General features: G+C 37.8%; 1 protein-coding gene across 3 annotated transcripts in view; it reads right to left on the reverse strand.

Moving 5' to 3' along the window:
• Nucleotides 1-1,516: 1,516 nt before the first annotated feature.
• The window catches only part of BABAM2 (BRISC and BRCA1 A complex member 2), a 163,261-nt gene continuing 144,611 nt past the window's right edge, over nt 1,517-20,166 (reverse strand). For all 3 annotated transcript variants that reach the window (XM_030236357.2, XM_030236359.2, XM_030236358.2), the window contains exon 12: nt 1,517-5,060. In XM_030236357.2, coding sequence (XP_030092217.1) covers nt 4,997-5,060 — 64 coding nt within the window. In that variant the 3' untranslated portion in view covers nt 1,517-4,996. The remainder of the gene's footprint in view (nt 5,061-20,166) is intronic.

Here is a 20,166-nt window from a genome sequence, read left to right on the forward strand (position 1 = left end):
TATCCTCTCTGATCTGTAACAGCCTTTCCTCAGAATTCTTCTGTTGTGGAAAACACAACACTTGGCTTAGTAAATAAAAACCAGCTTCTACTTATTTTTACAGCAAATAGGCCCACAAGATGTTGGCATATACCTTGTTGCCTTGTTAAAAGAAAGAACTCAAGTTTGCTAAAAACAGCAGTAACTAGTAAGGATGAAGCCAAATTGTCCCAGAGGAGGACAGAGACCTGAAAATAAAAACTGAAAGGAGATAACTTACTTCTTAAATGTTACTGAAAATCCCTTAAGAGTAACTTTTAGGTTCAATGAGTGTTACAATGCATCACTTTCAGAGACACAAGTAATTTAAGGGAAGAGCTTGCCCTGGCAGTTCAGCTTGGTCACAGACTTCATTTGCTTTGTAGGGCAAGGAACAGCACCCCATAATTAACAGCTGTGGTCATAAGTTGTGCCCAAAGCTTGCTAACTCCTTGCAGCACATCTTCTCACAAGGCTAGAAAGGTGAGAAACTCCCCTTCTGCACCGACAAAGGACTCGCCCCTTCGTGTCACTGCCGCACAGACAGGGCACTAGAAATGGGCTTCACACCTGCTCTGGTGACCCTCACCTGCTGCTACAGGCTTCTATTGCCTGCTGCTCCCCTGGTCAAGGGAACTGACACAGAAGCCTGTCTAAGCTGCAGTGCCTACTCATCACTTACACAGGTTTCTGAGCTCTGCTAAACCCCCAGCCTTGTATTAGGGGGCACTGCTCAATGGAGAGCACTCAAGATCTAATCCTCTCTTTCCTAGGGAAGAAGTCTCTGTGTAAAACCACCTGAAGTGAGACTTAAAGGACTGCACTTCATGGCTAAATCCTGACTGATTCACCAAAACTGCTTATTGCTGTAGGTTCCAGACAGGGTGAGATAAAGGAACCTACAGAGAAACATCCCTAGGGAGGGTTTAACAATGCACAGGAGATCCATGCCAACTCCAGCAACGATCTTTTCTCAAGAATTGACTCAAGTCTACTCTCATTATGGATGGGATGTGAGGATGTTCAAGGACAGTGACAATACCAAAATGTGCCGATTCAGCAAATGAAAAGTGCCAGTCAACAAAGCAGTGTCCAGCACAATGGAAAGATCAATGAAGGCCAAACAATGTATGCTATAGTTACCTTTTATTTATTCTTCCAGCTGTTTGTTCACTATTTCCAGCAAGTTCACAAAAAGTCTGACTTTGAATCCATAAGATTTGGTATTACTTCTAGGACAGTGGATTATGTATGCAGAGGAATGAAGGCTTGACTCTAAGTTTGTGATTTAAGGACCTTTGGAAAATCATGCATTAGCAGGGCTTAGCAACTCAAGACTTACTGCATTCTTTCAGTCAGAACTAGGACAGTGTAGAGTTTAAGCTTTTCAATACATTTGCAACATTGCTATTTTTCTCCTACATTTTGTGGTTCTCATAAGCCAAGGAAAATAGCCTAGGTCTGACTGCTCCCTTCAATTGCATATATCACATAATAGGGAAGGAAGTGCTGAGAGTGTCAGAGCTGTTACACTGGCCACAATGGAAATTATCATAAAACAGGAGATAACAGAAATAACTCCAACTCATCAGATCCCAACTTTTGTGGCTAACATAAATGCCTTCAATGGATACTTGGTTTGATATTAACATATTCAAATGAACCCTCTCTTCTGGTACAGGATTTATATGGTAATTCTCCTGGAGAGAAGCTTCCATTCATTTCAGTGTCTCTCCTCTCATTTGGAGAGCTAACACTCCCAATACTTCTGAGAACTATTAGAAAGAAAATAAAATACCCATAAAATAGTTCTACTTTTGAGAACTATTAGAAAGGGATCCCTATAGGTCAAAGAGTGAAGGGTGACCTTGACATAAAGAAAACGTTCATTCAGTGTACTAAAACACCTTTTCTTCTAATCTGAAATTTAAGTGCAAATAGTACAGTTTTTCATCTTTTCTACCTTTTTTCCCCCAAAATACTAGCAACTGTAGTATGACATTAAAATTAGACTGAAACTATTGACTTGTTTCTATGTATGTTGTGAAAAGTTGGTCAAACTGTTGAATTCAACACAATAAATTGCTGGTTTAGGTTTTTTGTACCCTCAAAATACTTTCTTATGTGGCTTCTAAAGCACTTTAATAATAAAGCAGTTCATTGTCCAAAATTACTAGGACTGAAGTGAAGGATGCATTTTTGGTTGAGAATAAATCTAAATTCTGAAGAGTGGATCTCTTTTCAAACTATCTTGCAATTGCTAGCCTTTGAAGTATGGTAACTTCTGAAAAGATGAAAAAATAAATAACTTGGGCAATCAGGTATATAAAGCACACGCTGTGTTCATGGAGCAATCAGTACAACACTGAATCAAAGACAAAGTTTTAAAATGTAAGATTCCAGGAATGTACTGATGCAACCTAAGGGTTTGGTTTATACCTTTTGAAGATGCCTAGAGATTGTTCCTATCAGATTTTGAACACTATGAGAACAAATGTTTTTTATTAGCCATCCTTCCTCTCCCACTCCATTCACAAGGTTGGCTTATTCTTGAACATGTTTTTGTGGCTTTGGCTTTTACCTGAAGAAATGTAGATGTGAGACCATCCCAGTGTACCAAACAATATTTTGTTCTTAGTCACTTGAGGTCGTTCAGTTATGATTTTGCTATTCACATAAAACTATTACCTTCTGTGAGAGTCCATAAAATCAGAAAGTTTTAAGAAACCTAAAAAGCAAACCTCAGAAACAGCAAAACTGAAATTAGAGCTAAGCAGCACCCATAAAATAAGTCAGCAAAAACATTATGTAAAAAGTAAAAAAATAAAAACAAACCAAAAGTCTGTGTATTAAATGCTTACCTAAAATAACTCCCTAAACTACAAAAAAGTATATCTGTCAAAATATTAAAAAGTTCTAAGCTTAATAATAAAACTCAGGGCATTGTGTTTTAAAGCTTACAAGTAAGTATTGTCTTTCAAAATAAGCAAGCACTGTTTTAACCAAAAGTAAGAGTGCTTATATAGTTAAATAAAACTACTGTCAATATGCTTTTACATTTTGTAATCAGTCAAAAAACTTTTAAAGTAAATTGTAACATTAAGTTCTTAATCTACTGCCTAAGATCTGAACTAATAACACCTTCCCATTGTCATAACCATGTAATGGAACTAATGCTAAAAAATAAACCAACTCAAAACACATTCCTAACAATCCCATCCTATTGGTAATCTGTACATAGCCCCCAACCAGTGATAACCTTCCACATCTGCTCTAAGCATGCAAAAGCCTCAGGCAGCGTCACCACAGAGGCAATTCAGGCTTAGACCTTTGAAACTGTTGACAGTGCTCAGATAATGCACTGAGAATCACAAAAGGGTGGGTCACGGGACAGAATACGCCTTCTCTGCAGACTTACAATAAAACTTCTTATTCTTTTATTTATTCTTACAACACAGATTTTGTTTGCAGCTTAATTTTCAGCCAAGAACTTCAGCATTAAACATAAATTAAATTTTGCTCACAAACTAGCTAAAAATACTTGCATTTTCTAGAGGCGAATTATTTGCATAATTCTTAATTATTAAGCTTCACGACGCAAACCCCATCTGTATTTCCTAGGTGAATATAAACCCTGAAAAGCACTACTTTTCATGCAAAATAACAAGTTGTAGGAAGGGTAGGAGAATACTGCCAATCAAGTAGCTTGACGAGACTTCCTTGCATGTGATGCCGTAGTGCATAATTTAAAATAAAATGTTTTCCAGTTCCACTGTAGCATCTGCATACTATTCATTTAGTTCCTTGTATTTAGCAGAAGTAGGGCATATTTTCCAGATACCATTTAGAAGCAACATACTCTGTTAATTTTATTCCTTACTGGAAAGTACCTTGGTCTATTCACAAATTAATTGGGGAAGTGACATTGTGACCATTAGTCCCAACTGGCGCGCCTGACACAAGCAGGAAAGAAAGGATGAATAGGCAGGATTTTGCATTTGGCATTTCAGAATTAGGGGAGGCAATGTTTCCAGTTATATACACTTAAAAATATTTTCTGAGAAGATATGCTGAACTTAAGCATTAAGCTAAATACCTATAGTCCTACATTATTTCATCAGCTATTTTCCAAGACACCATTCATTCATTTCTTGAAAGTTTGCTTCTTAGCAGTATTTATCTTATTTGGAAAAATTACAGGCCTATGAAAGAGCTTTATTCTGTTATACTGGTTTATATAACTAGTTACTTGCATGTTAAAGAAATAGAACATTTTTAAGGGCAAGGGGCACTCATTAGGAAAACACCAAAATTGTACAACGGGAAATAAAGCAAAAACCTAACATTTCACATAAAATGAACTTTCAACAGAAGTGTTAGAAAAACCACCAAACCTCAAACAACTTGCCATATTAACTTCAGACCAACTGGAAAGGCACTGAGAATTGAAGGGTGCAACTCATATCCCTACTTGTGAGAGTAAGCACAGTGAGACACAAAGCTCTGAGGCAGAATATGGCACTGTACAGTCCATTAGGCATTCCTGGTACATACAGCAGTTTTGTGTTTCCTTAGGATAAGCTGAAAATGTTAACTAAATGTACACATTACACCATATTTCCATGGGGAAGAGCAGTCCAATTTAGACCATCTGAAGACAAGGAAACAAGGCATAACATACAGGACGTTGTTGGCACAAGAAAGTGTAATCTTATCAATACACGCCTTTTTAAGTTTAATCCAACAGATACATAAAGGAATGGTGGTGGCAGAGGCAAAGGGGCAGGACTAATATCAAATATTTAGTTCTAAGCATGCTAGTGAGGTCTTTGTTTCAAAAACTGAAGCTACCAAAACCAGTTCAGAGGCAAGAAAGCACTTATCAAGACAGTCCAACCCATTTCCAGGCATCCTTCTTCTGGGCTGACATGTGCAGACTGAAGGATCTGTCCAGTATAGTTTCCATGCCTGAAGCTGTCTAAAGCTTCCCATTAGCAAATGCTGCCTCCTGGAACTGAGGAACAAATGTCTTGAAATATGTCCTAGTGAAAAGAACAGAAAATATATGATTAGGAAGGAGTAATCTTAAAGCATAAATTGAAGCACTTGATGTTTCTCATGTTTTCTATTTCCCCTGTGTGAAGAAGGCTTTGCATATGGTACAAAAGGCCCAAAGACAGACAAGGCAATGGAGCAGGAAAATAGTGAAGAGAAGTCAGAATACGTGTAGGAGATAAGCTCTTTATCTGTCTCAGAAACCTTGACACAACACTGTCACTGCTGATGGCAGCAGTTTACATGTAATGCAGCCAATAAATACTAACAACATTGTATGAACAGTAAGTCCTTTTATTAAACTTCAAAATTTATAGGATAATGCTCTTTTTTAAAGTGAGCTTTGGATATTTTGGATCTTAGGCTATCTTCTTTGCAAAGGATCAAGTGACTCATAAATCCATAAAATGAGCTAATCCTACGTATCCAAAACTGAGTTAGAACTGTACCTCTGAAGTTTTTTTGCTGAGATACTCAACCATGTAATAATGGTGTTTTACATGTCCCAGGGATGCCCTTTACTTGCTACTGATATTAGAAGTTGCTTTTTCATTCTGCTTTTGGTTTCTGCCTATGACGTTCTGCACCAAACTTTCAATTTCTCTATTTTTTAAAAAATTTGGTTTTCTATTTCTATTACTGGTCTCTATAAATTTCTCTCCTGTTAGAAGAAATCTAAAGTGAGAATAGCTGCAATGTCATTTATTAGATTCCTGATCTCTGTCCTGGTTTACTTCCTGAAGCAAACACACACTGATCAGCTTCACAATCATGATGTGTTTCATAACTGCAGCAGAAGCTCTGGCATCCACTGAACAACAACCATACCTCCTCACACCTAAAAACATTGCAAGACCATGAAGGGAATGCTCCTCTCTCTTTGTGAGGTTGTGCCTGGAAAATTAATTAACAGATAGCTGCAGTCAGCTTTTGTGCACAATATATAAATACATATGAGATGCTGTCCAAAGGTTAAAAGAGCAATGGAAAGTAAAAGCATTTCTGGACTGAGGAGCTGATCCCAGAAATGGCAACAACCATAATAAAGAGGACAACCAGCACACACATTTTATAGCATATACAGATTGTGCTGTGTATTTAGAGAACACACTTTGGTTTATTGAAGCAAAGTTCAGAAAACAACCCTCATAATCATGCCTGCAAAAGTGATTGTTCATGCTGGCATACACACAAACATAAACCAGCTGAGAAGGTCTGCCTGTCTCCTGATCTCAACAGCTGAGTGCCATTTATGTATCTGTGTTTTTTCCACCATACCTTTGAAATTGTAGCTTTTTTAAGTCCTGTTTAATCCTACGTGTTTTGCTAGCTCGTGGAGTACCACCTGCATGTTGTCAATGTCAGGATCTATCCCTTTTACTTGTCCTTGCTTTATCTATCTTAACATTTAATTATGCTTCTCTGCTTGCTTATTTTAAACAGCTTCCCCCTTCCCCTTTGATAGCAGACTCTCTTCCATGCACGTGATCTTAATCGACCTGATAAATGTTACTTAAAACTTCCCTCTTCCAAAACTCTAGAAATTCTTAATCATTAAGTGGGATACAATCAGAATTATTTTCCTACATTTTATTTCTTTTTCTTTATAGCATTGCTGTGCTCTGTATTAAACCCACACTTAGTGCACTATATGCACTAATTATATATGCCTTTTCTGTTAGGTAAACTCCAGAATGAATGCTTATGATACCACAAACATCCTCCCACACCAACTTTATCTACACTTGCATCCTTTCTTTTCACTGATTCCTGCAGGAGAGCTTGTATCCTTTGCTGCGAAACTCAGTAACACCTCCCTGCATTCTGATCAGATGTACTGTTTCAAAGAGGATGTTACTTCACTGGTAGTTCATATGAACCCTTGGCCATGTTCCAAGCACTACAAAAATTCCTTTAGTACTTCATCATTTTAACTGTCTGCCTTTTCTCTTTTTATACCTTAAAGAACATTTTTAAAGTTGCCCTTATCATTTTGGCCTTCTCCAGACTGAAGCAAATGCAGTACCACAAGTGTACTCAGGCCACGTTCCGCCAGTTGTCCCTCTCCCATGCACCTTAAGTAGCTCAGATGAAAAAAAACCAGAGATAATTCTGGTTCATCACACATACCACAAAAAAAAAAAAAATTAACACTGCTCCCTTAACCCCCCAAGCCAAACCAAACCAGACCCTGCTAAGAGATCCAAAAGGCCAGTATGCCTGATAGGACTGTCTCAGCTACAGCACATTTAGAAGATTGAGGTGGAAAGATGGGGAAGCAGGAGAAGGTAAGTGAAACTCCTTAATGAACATTGGGAACCTTTTTCTAAATTTTTTCTTTTTGTCCAAAGTTTGGGACAAAGCCATGTGTTAAAATACCTGAATTTCCTGTGAAATGGAAATTACAACATTTTAATTACAACAATCTCTGCAGAGGTCACTAGTAAGGAGGAAAAGAAGCAGCAATCACCTTCTGAGTAAGTTTCATCTAGTGACCATCAAAGTTCACATTTCTGCCCAAATAGGACCATGACACAAAATATTATGTCATGGCAGATAACATGAAATAATTTTGAGAGAAATAGAAAAATTTTTGAAGGACAACACTCTGCTATAGACTGCATGGTAAAGGTATTTTTAACATGCAATGCTATTTCTAATGGAGAAATTTTAAATCAAGAGACAACACTCATGCTCTAGCATCCTGTACACACAGGCATAGAGAAACAATGAATATAAACAGGAACTTTGGAAAAAGATACATTCCTCATACTCTATCCATATTAACACATTCACATGAATTATACCCTCAATAACTATGATCTGTGCTATACCATAAGGATTCATTTAAAAGTATCTGAAAGTTTTTTTTCCAGAAACTTTGCCACATGATATTCTCAAGTTATCTCCAACTTACTTTGAAATTATTACTTTTACACACACTAGATATGTTTTTCAGCTCTGGAGAACTGTTGTTAAAAAACCCAACAACAGTAATTTAGGTACCTGTTGAATTACACTGAAGGTGAAGAAAGCTAACTTGACCTGTGGTCTCTCAGGGCTCTGTCAAATGGCAGAAATCAGTTTTTGATCAAAGCCTTTTCTCCTTTCTGGGAAAGATGGAGATCCTTCTTTCTCCAGCTTTCACCTACCATGTTCTTGGTGGGTCTGTATCACACTGACCTTATACCAAGCTCAGAAGACCTGCGTAAATTCTCCTGTAAGTACAGCGAAACTCATTTGTACAAAGTACACAGATATTCTTCACGTGAGCATTGAGTACAATCAACACTCATGTAAAGAAAGTAAAACACACCCTGAGTGTTGCATCCTTCTCACAATGGTTTTGATTCCAGCTTAAACAGTGTTGAAAAAGTTGCTTTCTTTTCAGCCTAGAGTGGGTGCCAATCTTCATACACTTATGGGCACATGTCTTACACTTTGCTGAGCTTCTTATAAGACTCCATTGTTTTTTGTCTATTTGCTTTTATTCCCTCAAATGGTCATTTTCCAAGTTCAAGGTAGTAAGTTATGAGGTTTCTATGGAAATTTTTCTCCATCACTCCAGAAAACAACACATTTTGCTGTAGTTAACCACTATATATACTTGACACAGTACAATGAATTTCAGGTGCTATGCTCAAGGACATCTGTTGAGAGTAAAACACTTCTCTTTCCTTCACTTTATTATCCAGTGGAAAGAAAGTCTTGCTATAATTGCAAGTGGTAAGTATCTAAAAGAAGGTAGAATTGGCTCACCTGCTGTTTACATAATTTCTAGTGATATGAAACACTGAGTGTGGTACAAGGTCTCCAGAAGCCCATACATGTCTAAATCCAGGGTGTGGGTTTGCCGTGCTTAAAACATACTTGACTCAGAATTGACATGCTTTAGTGAAATTTCATTCTAATTGTACTGCTTTTTTTCCCCAGGGTAATTTAGTGCTGGGTTTTTAAAATGCAGTTGGTAGAAAATCTGCATTGACCACTTGATAATGCCTTTTGCCTTCACACATCTATGCTGAAAATCTGCAAAGATTTTAAATTATGTAGCTGCAATCTCCCATCAAACAGCACTTCCCATACATTTTTGGAGATAGCTTTCAACACCAACACACTCAATTTCTGCTGTTGCTTTTGCTGGACTGGTACTACAGCCAGCTATACAATTGTGTTCTAGTTGCTGCTGCTGGTGTAATAAAGTCAAAAGGGTTATTTAGGTGTTTATATTTCACTTAAAATCTTCATGAGGTAAATTCAGAGCAGAAGATCAAGACTCAAACTCTGTGAGGAAAAAGGCATACAAGACACTGTATCAATGAGATTTCTGCTTTTTATGTCTGGGACACGGACAATCATCATGGGGTGATGAATCATCTTCCCAAGTCATTCACACAATATATTCCCCTTAAACTCCTCAGTTTATAACTGCCAAAATTTCCAGCATGCTGATCTCAAATTCACCCATGCTAGCCCTATTTGCACTCATCTTTTATTTGTTTCAGCTCAATATGTGGGACTTTCAAGTGCTTTTTCCATCAAGAAATTATTTGAGGAAAATGAAGGGGATGAAATCATCATGATGGTCCACATCAAGAACAGACTTAGCAGTACAGCAACACTTCTACCAGCCCAGTGCCCTTATTGGCAAATTAAAGCCCTTGAGCCAAAATCTTCATCTTTTTACAAAGACATGGAGACCTTCTCTCACTGCATCAGGCACATGTGTTTGCTCCTTCTCACCTGAAGGCAGACTCACATTTGGATTTTTTTTCCTACTACTGGCTTTGAGAGCAAACTTTATTCTCCAATACTACCCATTATTTCAATATTTTACTTAATTATTGTAAAATATTTTAATAAGTACTGCAACAGATATTTAATTCTGTAAATATCTGGCTCTAATTATAGACCCTTACTGTATTCAAAATCATAGTAGCCAGTATATTTGACAAATACATCAATTTTCTCCTACTCTAGGCAGGGCATACATAATATGTATGAATTCTTTTCTAAAACTTTTTCAAGTTAATAGATCTGACTTGGGCAGGCACTCCTGTAGTCATGGGGATCTCTGAATAGTTCTACTTAATCCTTCCAAGTCTTCTGGATTAAGGTCTGTATTTAGTGCCCCATTCTCCTCAGTAGTTCTCTATTGTCTGAATTGTCCAGCAGGTAAATTGAGTTTGTTTGAATAATCCTGGGACTGAGGTAAGGACTGAATTGTATCCTGTCCAGCTGCATGAGATACAACCAAGAATCCCATGCATCTGTCCCAACTGCTGTGCACTTATTTTAAAGGAATTGTACCTCTAGGATTTACATCATTGTGCATTCCATATTTCTTTCCTGCTGTACCTCAGAAGAACTGCTTCAAGACATCTACAAGTTTCTTCAAATCCACTGAATCCTGATAGAACAACATCAACTCTACAGATGACTGATCTTCATAAATTAGCTAGAACAGCAATGTTCTCCCCTCTTTCAATTAAATTTGGTGAAAACAGGAATTAAGAAGGGTGTAGGTCAGAGTGAAGGACAGACTGAGGCTTCTTGAGGTTTTTGACCTATTCCTTCCAGACTAGTATTATCATGCTGACACTTTGCAATAAAATCTTGTTATATAAACTATTTCAACACTATAGACATATTAGAATTATAAAAGAGCTTCTGCAGGCTTTATCAACGTCACCTGATTACTCACTTGCTGAAGTACAAAGTATTTTTGCATGGATCACACATACATATGTAGTGTGCCTTTGTATTTTTGTGTTCCTGTTGAAACTTGTTTTGACACAGTGAAAACTTGTTTTGAAAATACTGAACACCTACAACAATACCTTCTGGATGCCAGATGAGAGGATTTGTCCTCCCATGACCACACAGGCACATCTAGCTGATTTGGTTCATGTAACCCCTAAAAATTCATCTCCTGTACAGAAGGTATTTACCATAACTTTCAAAACTTTCTAAGATTTCCTGTTTGCTTCTGACAGAACAAAATCAAAGATGCCAACCAGTCTCTTTTTACAGATGTAAGTTTTCTTTCTGAATTCCTTTTGTCAGGAGCTACCTAATTCAACATGATTACCACTAATTAACAAAAGGAACTTAAATTAATAAATTGGTGCATTAATTCCAACAGTGGGTATGTATTTAGGTCATATTCCATATGACTGCTCATTATGTCCTTAACCTCTGCTCATACCCTCCTCCAGCTTCTCTCTGCCTTGCACTGAGCGAGGGCTGAATATAAAAGTGTGGGTATCTACAGAGAGCCCATTCTTTTCACAGGCCTCATGCCAGTGTTTGAGGTGTAGCTTCTTCCTTTTAAACACAGACATGAGACATTTGAACCTCTTTGCTATTTTTACTATATATAATGCATTTAAAACATATTTCCATTGGGTGAACCATGTTGTCTACTTATTCATAGGCACTTGCACAGCATTCCTCAACAGGCTAAAGATACATGAGCACTCACAGCAAAGCTGAATCAGCCCATCTCCTGCTTTGGGATAACTGTGGGGTAACAGGAGAGTAGCTCTACAGCAGACATTCTGCAACACCTCTGTTAGGAGAAAATGATCACTGTATCACTGTCTGCACATCTAAGATGTTACAAAAACTGAAGTGAGAAACAGTTCTCAGCACTGTAACTTTCCATTGCCTAGCTGGAACTGGGCTGTAGCAGGCAGGCCCACAACAGGGCCAGGTGCCAAGGGGCAAAGGCTCAGGAGCTAATGAAAATCAGGACTATTCTGGAATGCACAAGGCCCTCAGGAGACAGCAGCATTTCTAAATCACCATTCAAACCTGAACATCACAAAAACTTATCCAAGCACAGCAGCAGAATGAAATAGGTACCTTCCAGGATTTCTTTCTCACTTCAAATATACATAACGATACTTGGCACGTATTCATGTTTCTAAACTAAGCTTCTTGATGGTATGCTCTTTGGGATGTGGTTTAGAATTTCCTTACTAGGCAGCTTTATCTATAGCAAATATTTTGCTTTTATGTGAAACACAATGTCTACACAGTTCTCCATTTTATACATCTCCAGAACTGGGGATGCCAAGCAAACATCTGAAGTGTTTATACAACAGCAAGACAATAGTTCTTAAATTAGTGCTACTGTAACTGGCTAAAACCACAAATGTACAAAGGAGTCAGTGCACAACGCCATTAAGCTGCTAGCAATTTTTTTCCTGTGTGTCAAAAAAAAAAAAAAAAGCATCACAATCCTTCTTCCTCTTCTAATATTTCTGTCTCTCTACCTCCTTTTATTGTGAATTACCCACAAGGAGATTAGTAAACTTTTTTTGCCTGTTTCTACCTGCCAGTCCATGCAAGGCATGGACTGTGCAGCCAGGCTGATGAACAGACAGAACAGTAATCAAGCACCGAGAGATCTGGAGATCTGCAGTGGGCAGCCATCAACACACAAGTTTTTAAGAGAGACAGTTGTTTTCAGCTCAGTTTATTATACTGCATGAGAGAAACCTGTCTCCAAAATTACAAACAAACCAAAACTGTAACAGGAAATAGAAGTGGCAGAACTAGTGAAACCAAGAACATATCAGAAGTTAAAACATTCATATTCACTCATGTCCAAAAGGTGTTTTCTGAATTTTACTAACAATATATTTTTCCTCCAGAAGTTCTTTCTGCAGATACTGCCATTTCTGATTCAAGTCACACAGAAAGGTACAAAAAATTGTTATATTTAGACCTGTTTTTCAACAGTTTACTGATTGCAGAATTAACAGGTAGCTTTAATCCATATGAAGCAAACAGAAATAAAAATTAAATTTTCATTTCATTTCCAGAAACCTATGGTATCAACTGATTTTATAAATTAAGTGAAGAATTCAACATTGGACTGCTGTAAAAATTAAGATGACTTTGCTGCCCAACTCACCATAAAGCAAAATGAATTTTGACAATCTGTTCAAAGCACGAAACAACCATAAATATAACAACCTGACTAAAGCAAAATATAAAGGAAGAGAGTTCTAGGGAACTGCTGTAGAGCCAAGATTGCAGATCATCATGTAGGCTGGCAATTAATGTTTATTTTAAAGCAGCAGCATAAGTAGGGTTATCACTTTGTAAAAGATGCTAATTTTGATTCCAAGAATACATGTCCTCCCAAATGCATGGACCTTTACTGACAATAACAGATAGAAATTACAGCTACTGGACATATCCAGTTCATATAGACCCAGGCCAGTAACTATGAAAGCAACTTTTAAAAACCATCTGGAACTCAAGACTCTGGTATTAATGGTCTCACAGATTTCTGCTATAGATATTTAAAAATTTAGAAAGGTGTACTGCACAGACACAGTGAATCTAAGTGTTCCAAAGCACACACAGAAAAATGAACTTCTCATTTTGAAACAGTTTCATCAATGCCTTCTGCTTGCCAGTCAGTTCAAGAGATAAAACACTTCACTTCCTTCACCTTCTCCACAATGTACATAAATAGATGTACTTCAGTCAGATGAAGGTTTGTGGTCTTAGATCATAGCAAATTTTGCTTCTGCTTTCTTAACTTCCATTTTCCCCACAGGGTAGTGGGTGTCTGCGAAGGGTGCATTGGAATATCTCGGTCACAGCACGGTCACTCTGTTTCCTTATCAGTGGATCATGAGAATGATATTCCAAAGCCATCATGGAAAAACTCAATCTTCAGAAAGTCTTTTTTAAATATATTGTTTACTTGCAGGAAATTTCCAGTCCTGTGAGCTACAGCACGACAAGTCTGCTCTATTTTTCCTAGCTGCTGAAGTGCCATAGCCATACTTTCCCACTCCAGGTACAGGTTAACTTCTTAAAGAGACGGTGTTTATTCAAGGAATGTATTATTTCCTCTTATCTAGGCTATGTAAACACACAATGAGCTCTGCTGTTGGAGAGCAATTATTTAACAAACTTTTTGCTAGATTTGAAGGAGAGAATCAATGTGAGACAAGATGCAACTAGGAACCTCTTCAAAGCCTAAAAGGCAGGGTAAAGAATGTGTGAAAGTAGTGATGAGGTAAGTAGTAAGAGAAAGCAGAAAAGACTGGGCAAGAATACATTCAGGAGTGAAGCTTGTAAGGAAAGACAAGTGTAGAGATTCAAGAAGAGAGGAGCTCACAGTAGTAATAATAGAATTTGAATGATCTTTAAGAGATTATTGAATCCCTTAATAGTAGTTCAGAGGCAGAAATGAAGAGTTACACCACAGATGCATCCATAACGAGTCTGACAACCAGCATCCCTGAAAACAAAGTTTGCTTGCAGGTGAAAGGACTGATTTCATCATGCCATCCACTTTGCTTTGCCAGATTGCTTATCAACAGGGGCCGAAGGCAACATACCAAACCATAAAAGAAACCTCCTTGGGTATTCATTAGGACAAACCAGTCAGAAGGAAACTGATGAGACGCCACACATCTGTGATTACATAAAACATAGGAAAGCAGTTGTTTCTTTTGCTATTCAAAGGATATATATTTGCTATTAGAAATAAATGCTCAAAAGATTGGAGACTCATCCAAAGAGAAAAACCAGACAGAAATAAACTTTAATGCTAACAGGTAAAAGCAGAATAAAACAAATACAAAATTAATTTGAAGAGCAAATTATCTGTGACCCTTGAAATAAAAATTTGTCAGACAATGAAAAATGTGGTCAAAAAGTAAAAATACTCAGAAGAAATAAAGTCACAAAGAATAAATGAAATTGAAGTGCTTAAAGATGTTGCCATAACAGAATCTGGCCTTCCAAGAGATGAACCAAGAGATTCAACTCATGCATATATGACAACCAATAAGGAAATGAACAAATGAACAAAACACAACCAAATCAGCAGTCCCAGATTACATTCACACCCAAGTTCCAGAGAAACTCAAGTGTGAGAAAGTTAAACTCTTAAATAGCTTGTAACCTCCTGCTTAAAACAGTTTGGTACCAGAGATGTGTGATGTCAAAAAAGGTCTGGAGGTCTTGGAGGATAGAAGGAGCTATGACTCAATGAATCTCATGTCCATACATTACAAATTGGTAGAGACTGTTAATAGAAATTATTATAAAAATTCATAAATAGGCCAAAATTAGAGGACTTGAGTAAATATAATATACTGGGTAGAAGCCAAACTTGTGCTTCTTGAGTCTATTTTCTTAAGGTATCAAAACCACATGGACAAGAAAAATTGAAGTGACACACACTGCTCAACTTACCTACAGGTATTTGGGAAGGTTTTTCAAAGGCATAAAAGCTCCTGAATTACCACAGAAGGAGAAAAGATCCATGAGTGGATAAACAGCAGGCCAAGATACAAAGAAAAGGACAGGGACAAATGATGAATACCATTAGGGTGAAGTCACCTGAGAAGTGCACAGAAATGGGTGTTCTGACCCATGTTGTTCATATTCTTAGATGATATGAAAAGTGAGCAAAGGAAGATGGAAAGGTCTGTTAAGTGTTAACAATTTAGTCAGGAGAGGAAACATAAGGCACAATTATAAGGAACTGCAGACAGTACTAGGAGACTGGGAGATAACATACCAGGTGAAAAGTCAGTGCTGACAAACATGAAAGGAGAAATATGTGAGGAAAAAAGACACAATTTTACTACCACAAAAAACACAGGCTCTAAAAAACAGATTGAAAGGAGATGTTGGTGTTAAAACAACACTGTAACTAGCCTTCATCTGTATGCAAAAAACAAAATCAGATGCTGTTAGAAGCAGAATAAAGAGAAAATTACACAATACCACTATACCACCATATAAATGCACGGTGAGTAACAGAAAAGGAAAGAGAAGGAAAATCACAGAAACAGTAAAGAGATAAAGAAGCGGGACAAGGGTGATCAGAAGGATGGAGAGGTTCTGGAGAAGGAAGGAGTGAGCAGAGCAAGAGAAAAGGAGGATCATAAAACAAAGGTTATGGAGGGGATCAGTAGATTAACTATTTCTCGGCTCTCTTCATATAAAAGGTAGAGGGTAACACCCAACTTGATCTAGGAGGAGGCAGGAATGCAAAAAGCCAACAGAGTTTGTTATTCACACCACACCTGGGTGATCCCTTGCCACAGAATTTTATGATGTTGTGCTGTTGGTTCAAAAAGCAAGTGAATAGAAGGAAAGCTAGGTAAGATTGCTCAAGAGAAATGTACCAGTACTGGATAAAGAAATCCTTGAGGATGGTAGAACATACAATGCAAATACGACTACATGCTCTGCCATGCTTTTCTACAGGCATCCACTACTACCTATTGATACAGACATGACAGTGGGCTAAATGAATGCAGAGTTTTACCCAGCTTAATGGAACAATTATGAGTATTACTCAAAAGACAAGACTATGGAGCTGACTTCCTATTTTTATTTAGCTGTTTATTTTGTAACTGATCAAGCAAAGGTATTTATCTGAGCTATTTAATCTCAGCTCCTTCCAAACCCATGTATTTCTCTCTACCCTTTTCTCTCGAGAAAGGGAGGACATTTTTTTGTGCAAGTTCCTAACTGTAGTTTCATGCTCTAATATAGAACTAGCAGCTTTCATGAATGTATAATGGAGTTCTCTAATAAAGCCAAATCAGACAGTGACTGTGTTTCACAGTATTTCTAGAACGCCACTTAATCCCAGTTATCCAAGAACCACCTACATTAAATTCTAACCTTTCATTCCTACAAAGCAGTTGTCTTCCAGCAAAGTGCTATTATACTCCACTTACACCATGCCAACTTCTCCAATCTCTTCTGTGCATTCCTCTTGTCAATATATGAGAATACTTTTTTGCAGAAAGAATATTTACTATATATCAAACTGCACATATGTACGGTTCACACATATACAGAGTATCTACACAAAATCACAGAAAAACTAATTGCCTAACAGATTTTATTTCTATGCACTTCCTATAGCACCTATACTCCTCATCTTTAAATAGTTGTTTTTCTTTCCTACAGTCAAAGCTTTAATGAGAAGTGACCAGAAACAAATACCCAGGCCCTTCTGTCTTGGCTGAAATCCACATAATGCATGACAGCACTGAAGATCCCTGGCAGGCACCTGTCAGAAACTAACATACCATAACTTAAGAGTCAGACTTAATTATCCAGGGAGACATTTAAAGAAAACTACATGAAAAATATGACTCAAGAAGTGCAACTATCATGATATGTACTGTATTCTGTACTGTATGCAGAAGAACTATATAAAAATAAAGGAATGTAGTGGGAAAATTCTAATTAAAAGTCCTATCTACTTCTACCTGTTATTTCTTACAATCAAAATAATTTTGTTATTAAGTTTTGCTGGTAAATCAACTGCAGAACACACTACAAAGACAAGTGCAATCACTAAGTATTTTAACAAAACATAGCTTTTTCCATTTTCCTTTCTATTGTTCCCATAGAATTCTGATCAGCTGACACTCCCACAGAAAATCAGTTTTGATTTAATGGTGTATGAAATCAAATTAACTTCTTCGCAAGCCTCACACGTCTGGCTCGCAACATCTCTTCTCGTTCTGGCTGTCACAGTGTATTGCCCCTTTTCTGCTCTGAGGACCTGCCCACCAGCGGCAACAAAATGTCAGATTTACTCCATTTCAGGCAAGGAAATCACTTCTGTTCAGTTTCTGATGCAAAACTATCAAAAACCAGAGCTAAACAAGCAACCCAGCTCACTACCTCAGCCTTTAGCTGCACCTGTGCTGGAGTTCTTCCCCAGAAAGAATCCTCTCTGAGCCTTGCAAGTGTCTGAACTCCTGCACACACACCTAGAGCAGAATGATATCCCTGGCTTTTATTATAAAAGACTTCTGTTCCTTACTCTCATTTTTATGAATTTCATTGCAAGTTTAAGATAACGTGCAACAGAGACAAAGTCATGCAAAAAGCTTTGTGAGGTGAATATATGTCATGCAAATAAGTTAGTTTTTGGAAAACTGTTCTTTAAAGATGACTAATGTACATGACAAATCATGTAATACAGTCAAATACAACTTGAGACTTTTACAAATAAGCAAAAAAACCCCTTAAATACAACCCAAATAAAAAAAATATTTATTACCTTAATTATACCTATCAAGATACAAAAAGGGTGCAACATTTCTATGTAAATTTTATAGTGAGATTCACGGTAGCATAGCTGGAACTCAAAAGTTTCATGAAAATTGTGAAAGCTGTAATTTTTAAAGAATTTGAAATATAGTAACAGATATTATGCCTAAAATGTGAAAGAAATCTGAATAATTAATAAAAATGGATGAGTAGAAAATGGTTAATGTCAAAATAACAAAAAAAAATCATTAGGGCACACAAAATTTACTGAACAGAGCAGCAAGTCTTTGACATACTACAACTGATATGTCTAAATAGCAACACAACAACTGTCCCTTTTTCTTTTCAAATATCCTTTTATTAGACTAAGAAATGCAATCCTTTAATCTGTAAATGTAATAAAAAAATCACAGAACAGTTAAGGTTGGAAAAGACCTCCAGGTTCATCAAGTCCAACCATTAACCCATCACTGCCAAGCCCACCACTAAACCATGTCCTAAGTGCCACATCCACACACCTCTGAAATACCTGTAGGGGTGGTGACTTCATTACCTCCTGGGCAGCCTGGCTTCACAACCCTTTTGGAGAAGAAATTTTTCTAAATATCCAAACCAGACCTCTCCAGGTACAACTTGCAGCCATTTGTTCTTGTCCTATCACCTGTTATCTGGGAGAAGAGGGCAATCCCCACCTGGCTACACTACCCTTCAGGCAGCTGTGGAGAGTGACAATGTCACACCTGAGACTCCTTTTCCTCCAGGCTAAGCACCCCCAGCTCCCTCAGCCATGCCTCACAGCACCTGTGCTCCAGACCCTTCACCAGCTCCATTGCCCTTCTCTGCACATGCTCCAGCACCTCAAGGTCTTGTAGTGGGGGCCTCAATGATACACATGACAGACACCATCAATTTGCTGATACTCAAGAAGGTTTGGCTGAGGCTGAAAATGCCATGGTCCAGTTCACCAGCCTGACACTTCCTAACCATGGCACTCTTGTGCTGAGCACAAACCGAAGCTGCAGCTGTGGCTTGCACAAGATGCACCTGCATATAATCTGATGATGCACTTGACCTCATACAGAGCAACAGCAAATGTAAAGCTGAGAGCACTTGAGCTCTTTGATGCTTTCACCCTCTGAATGCCCACCCAACGAATGGTCAGGGATAACATGGTCATTCAGGAACCTGTTTTGTCAGCCAACTTGGAAAAAAAAGGGAATATGAACCCTTGGAACAACTTCTTATTGTGATACCAGTTTTCCATGCTCCTGCTATTTTTAATGATGAGTAGGTGGATTTATGTAGGATAAAAGAATAAACTGAGTTTATCTTGCTCTCCCCTGAAGTATAATCTAAATCTACAGAGCAGCACTGGGTCAGACAGAAATTGGGCCAGAGTGCATCTAAGAACTGAATTTCATCTGTATAAACAAACAAGCTTTATTTACAGTATTCCTTCATAAAATTCCAGGCTTCAAGTCAGCACGTTCTTTAAAGACTCCATTTATGTACACTTGAATGCCTATTTAAGCAAAAAGACAAGAAAGCTTTCCCATGGAAACTGCACAGAGATGTTTTACTTCACACGTACACCACAAACAAGGCTGCTAACTTTCCATAATTTACTGTATTTTCTTAGGCTTGCCATTGTATTTTAGGACCAAAACTTTTGGAGAAGCTGCTTACGCAGGAGGCCACAGACATATAAATAAATGACCTACAAGAGGCAAAGCCTGAGATACCAACTGAGAGGAAATGGCATCTCAGCAGCTTGTAAGAAAATTCTAATGTTATTGGTTCCCCTGTTTCTAGCTGGAGGAACAGGTTAAAATTTTGTGCTAGCTGAGAAACAAGCAATCCAGAGGCAATTGAAATCACACTATTAAATCAGGACTTGATTCATCCTTCAGAATTAAATAAGGCCAGAGGGCAACCCCTGGGCTAAGATAATAGCAAGCTTCAGTTACCAGATGCTATCTCTCAGTGAGGAATCTAAATCAGTGGGCTGCAATGGAGCCCAGTGAT

The sequence above is a fragment of the Serinus canaria genome, chromosome 3, assembly GCF_022539315.1.
Source record: "Serinus canaria isolate serCan28SL12 chromosome 3, serCan2020, whole genome shotgun sequence".
Taxonomy (NCBI): Eukaryota; Metazoa; Chordata; class Aves; order Passeriformes; family Fringillidae; genus Serinus; species Serinus canaria.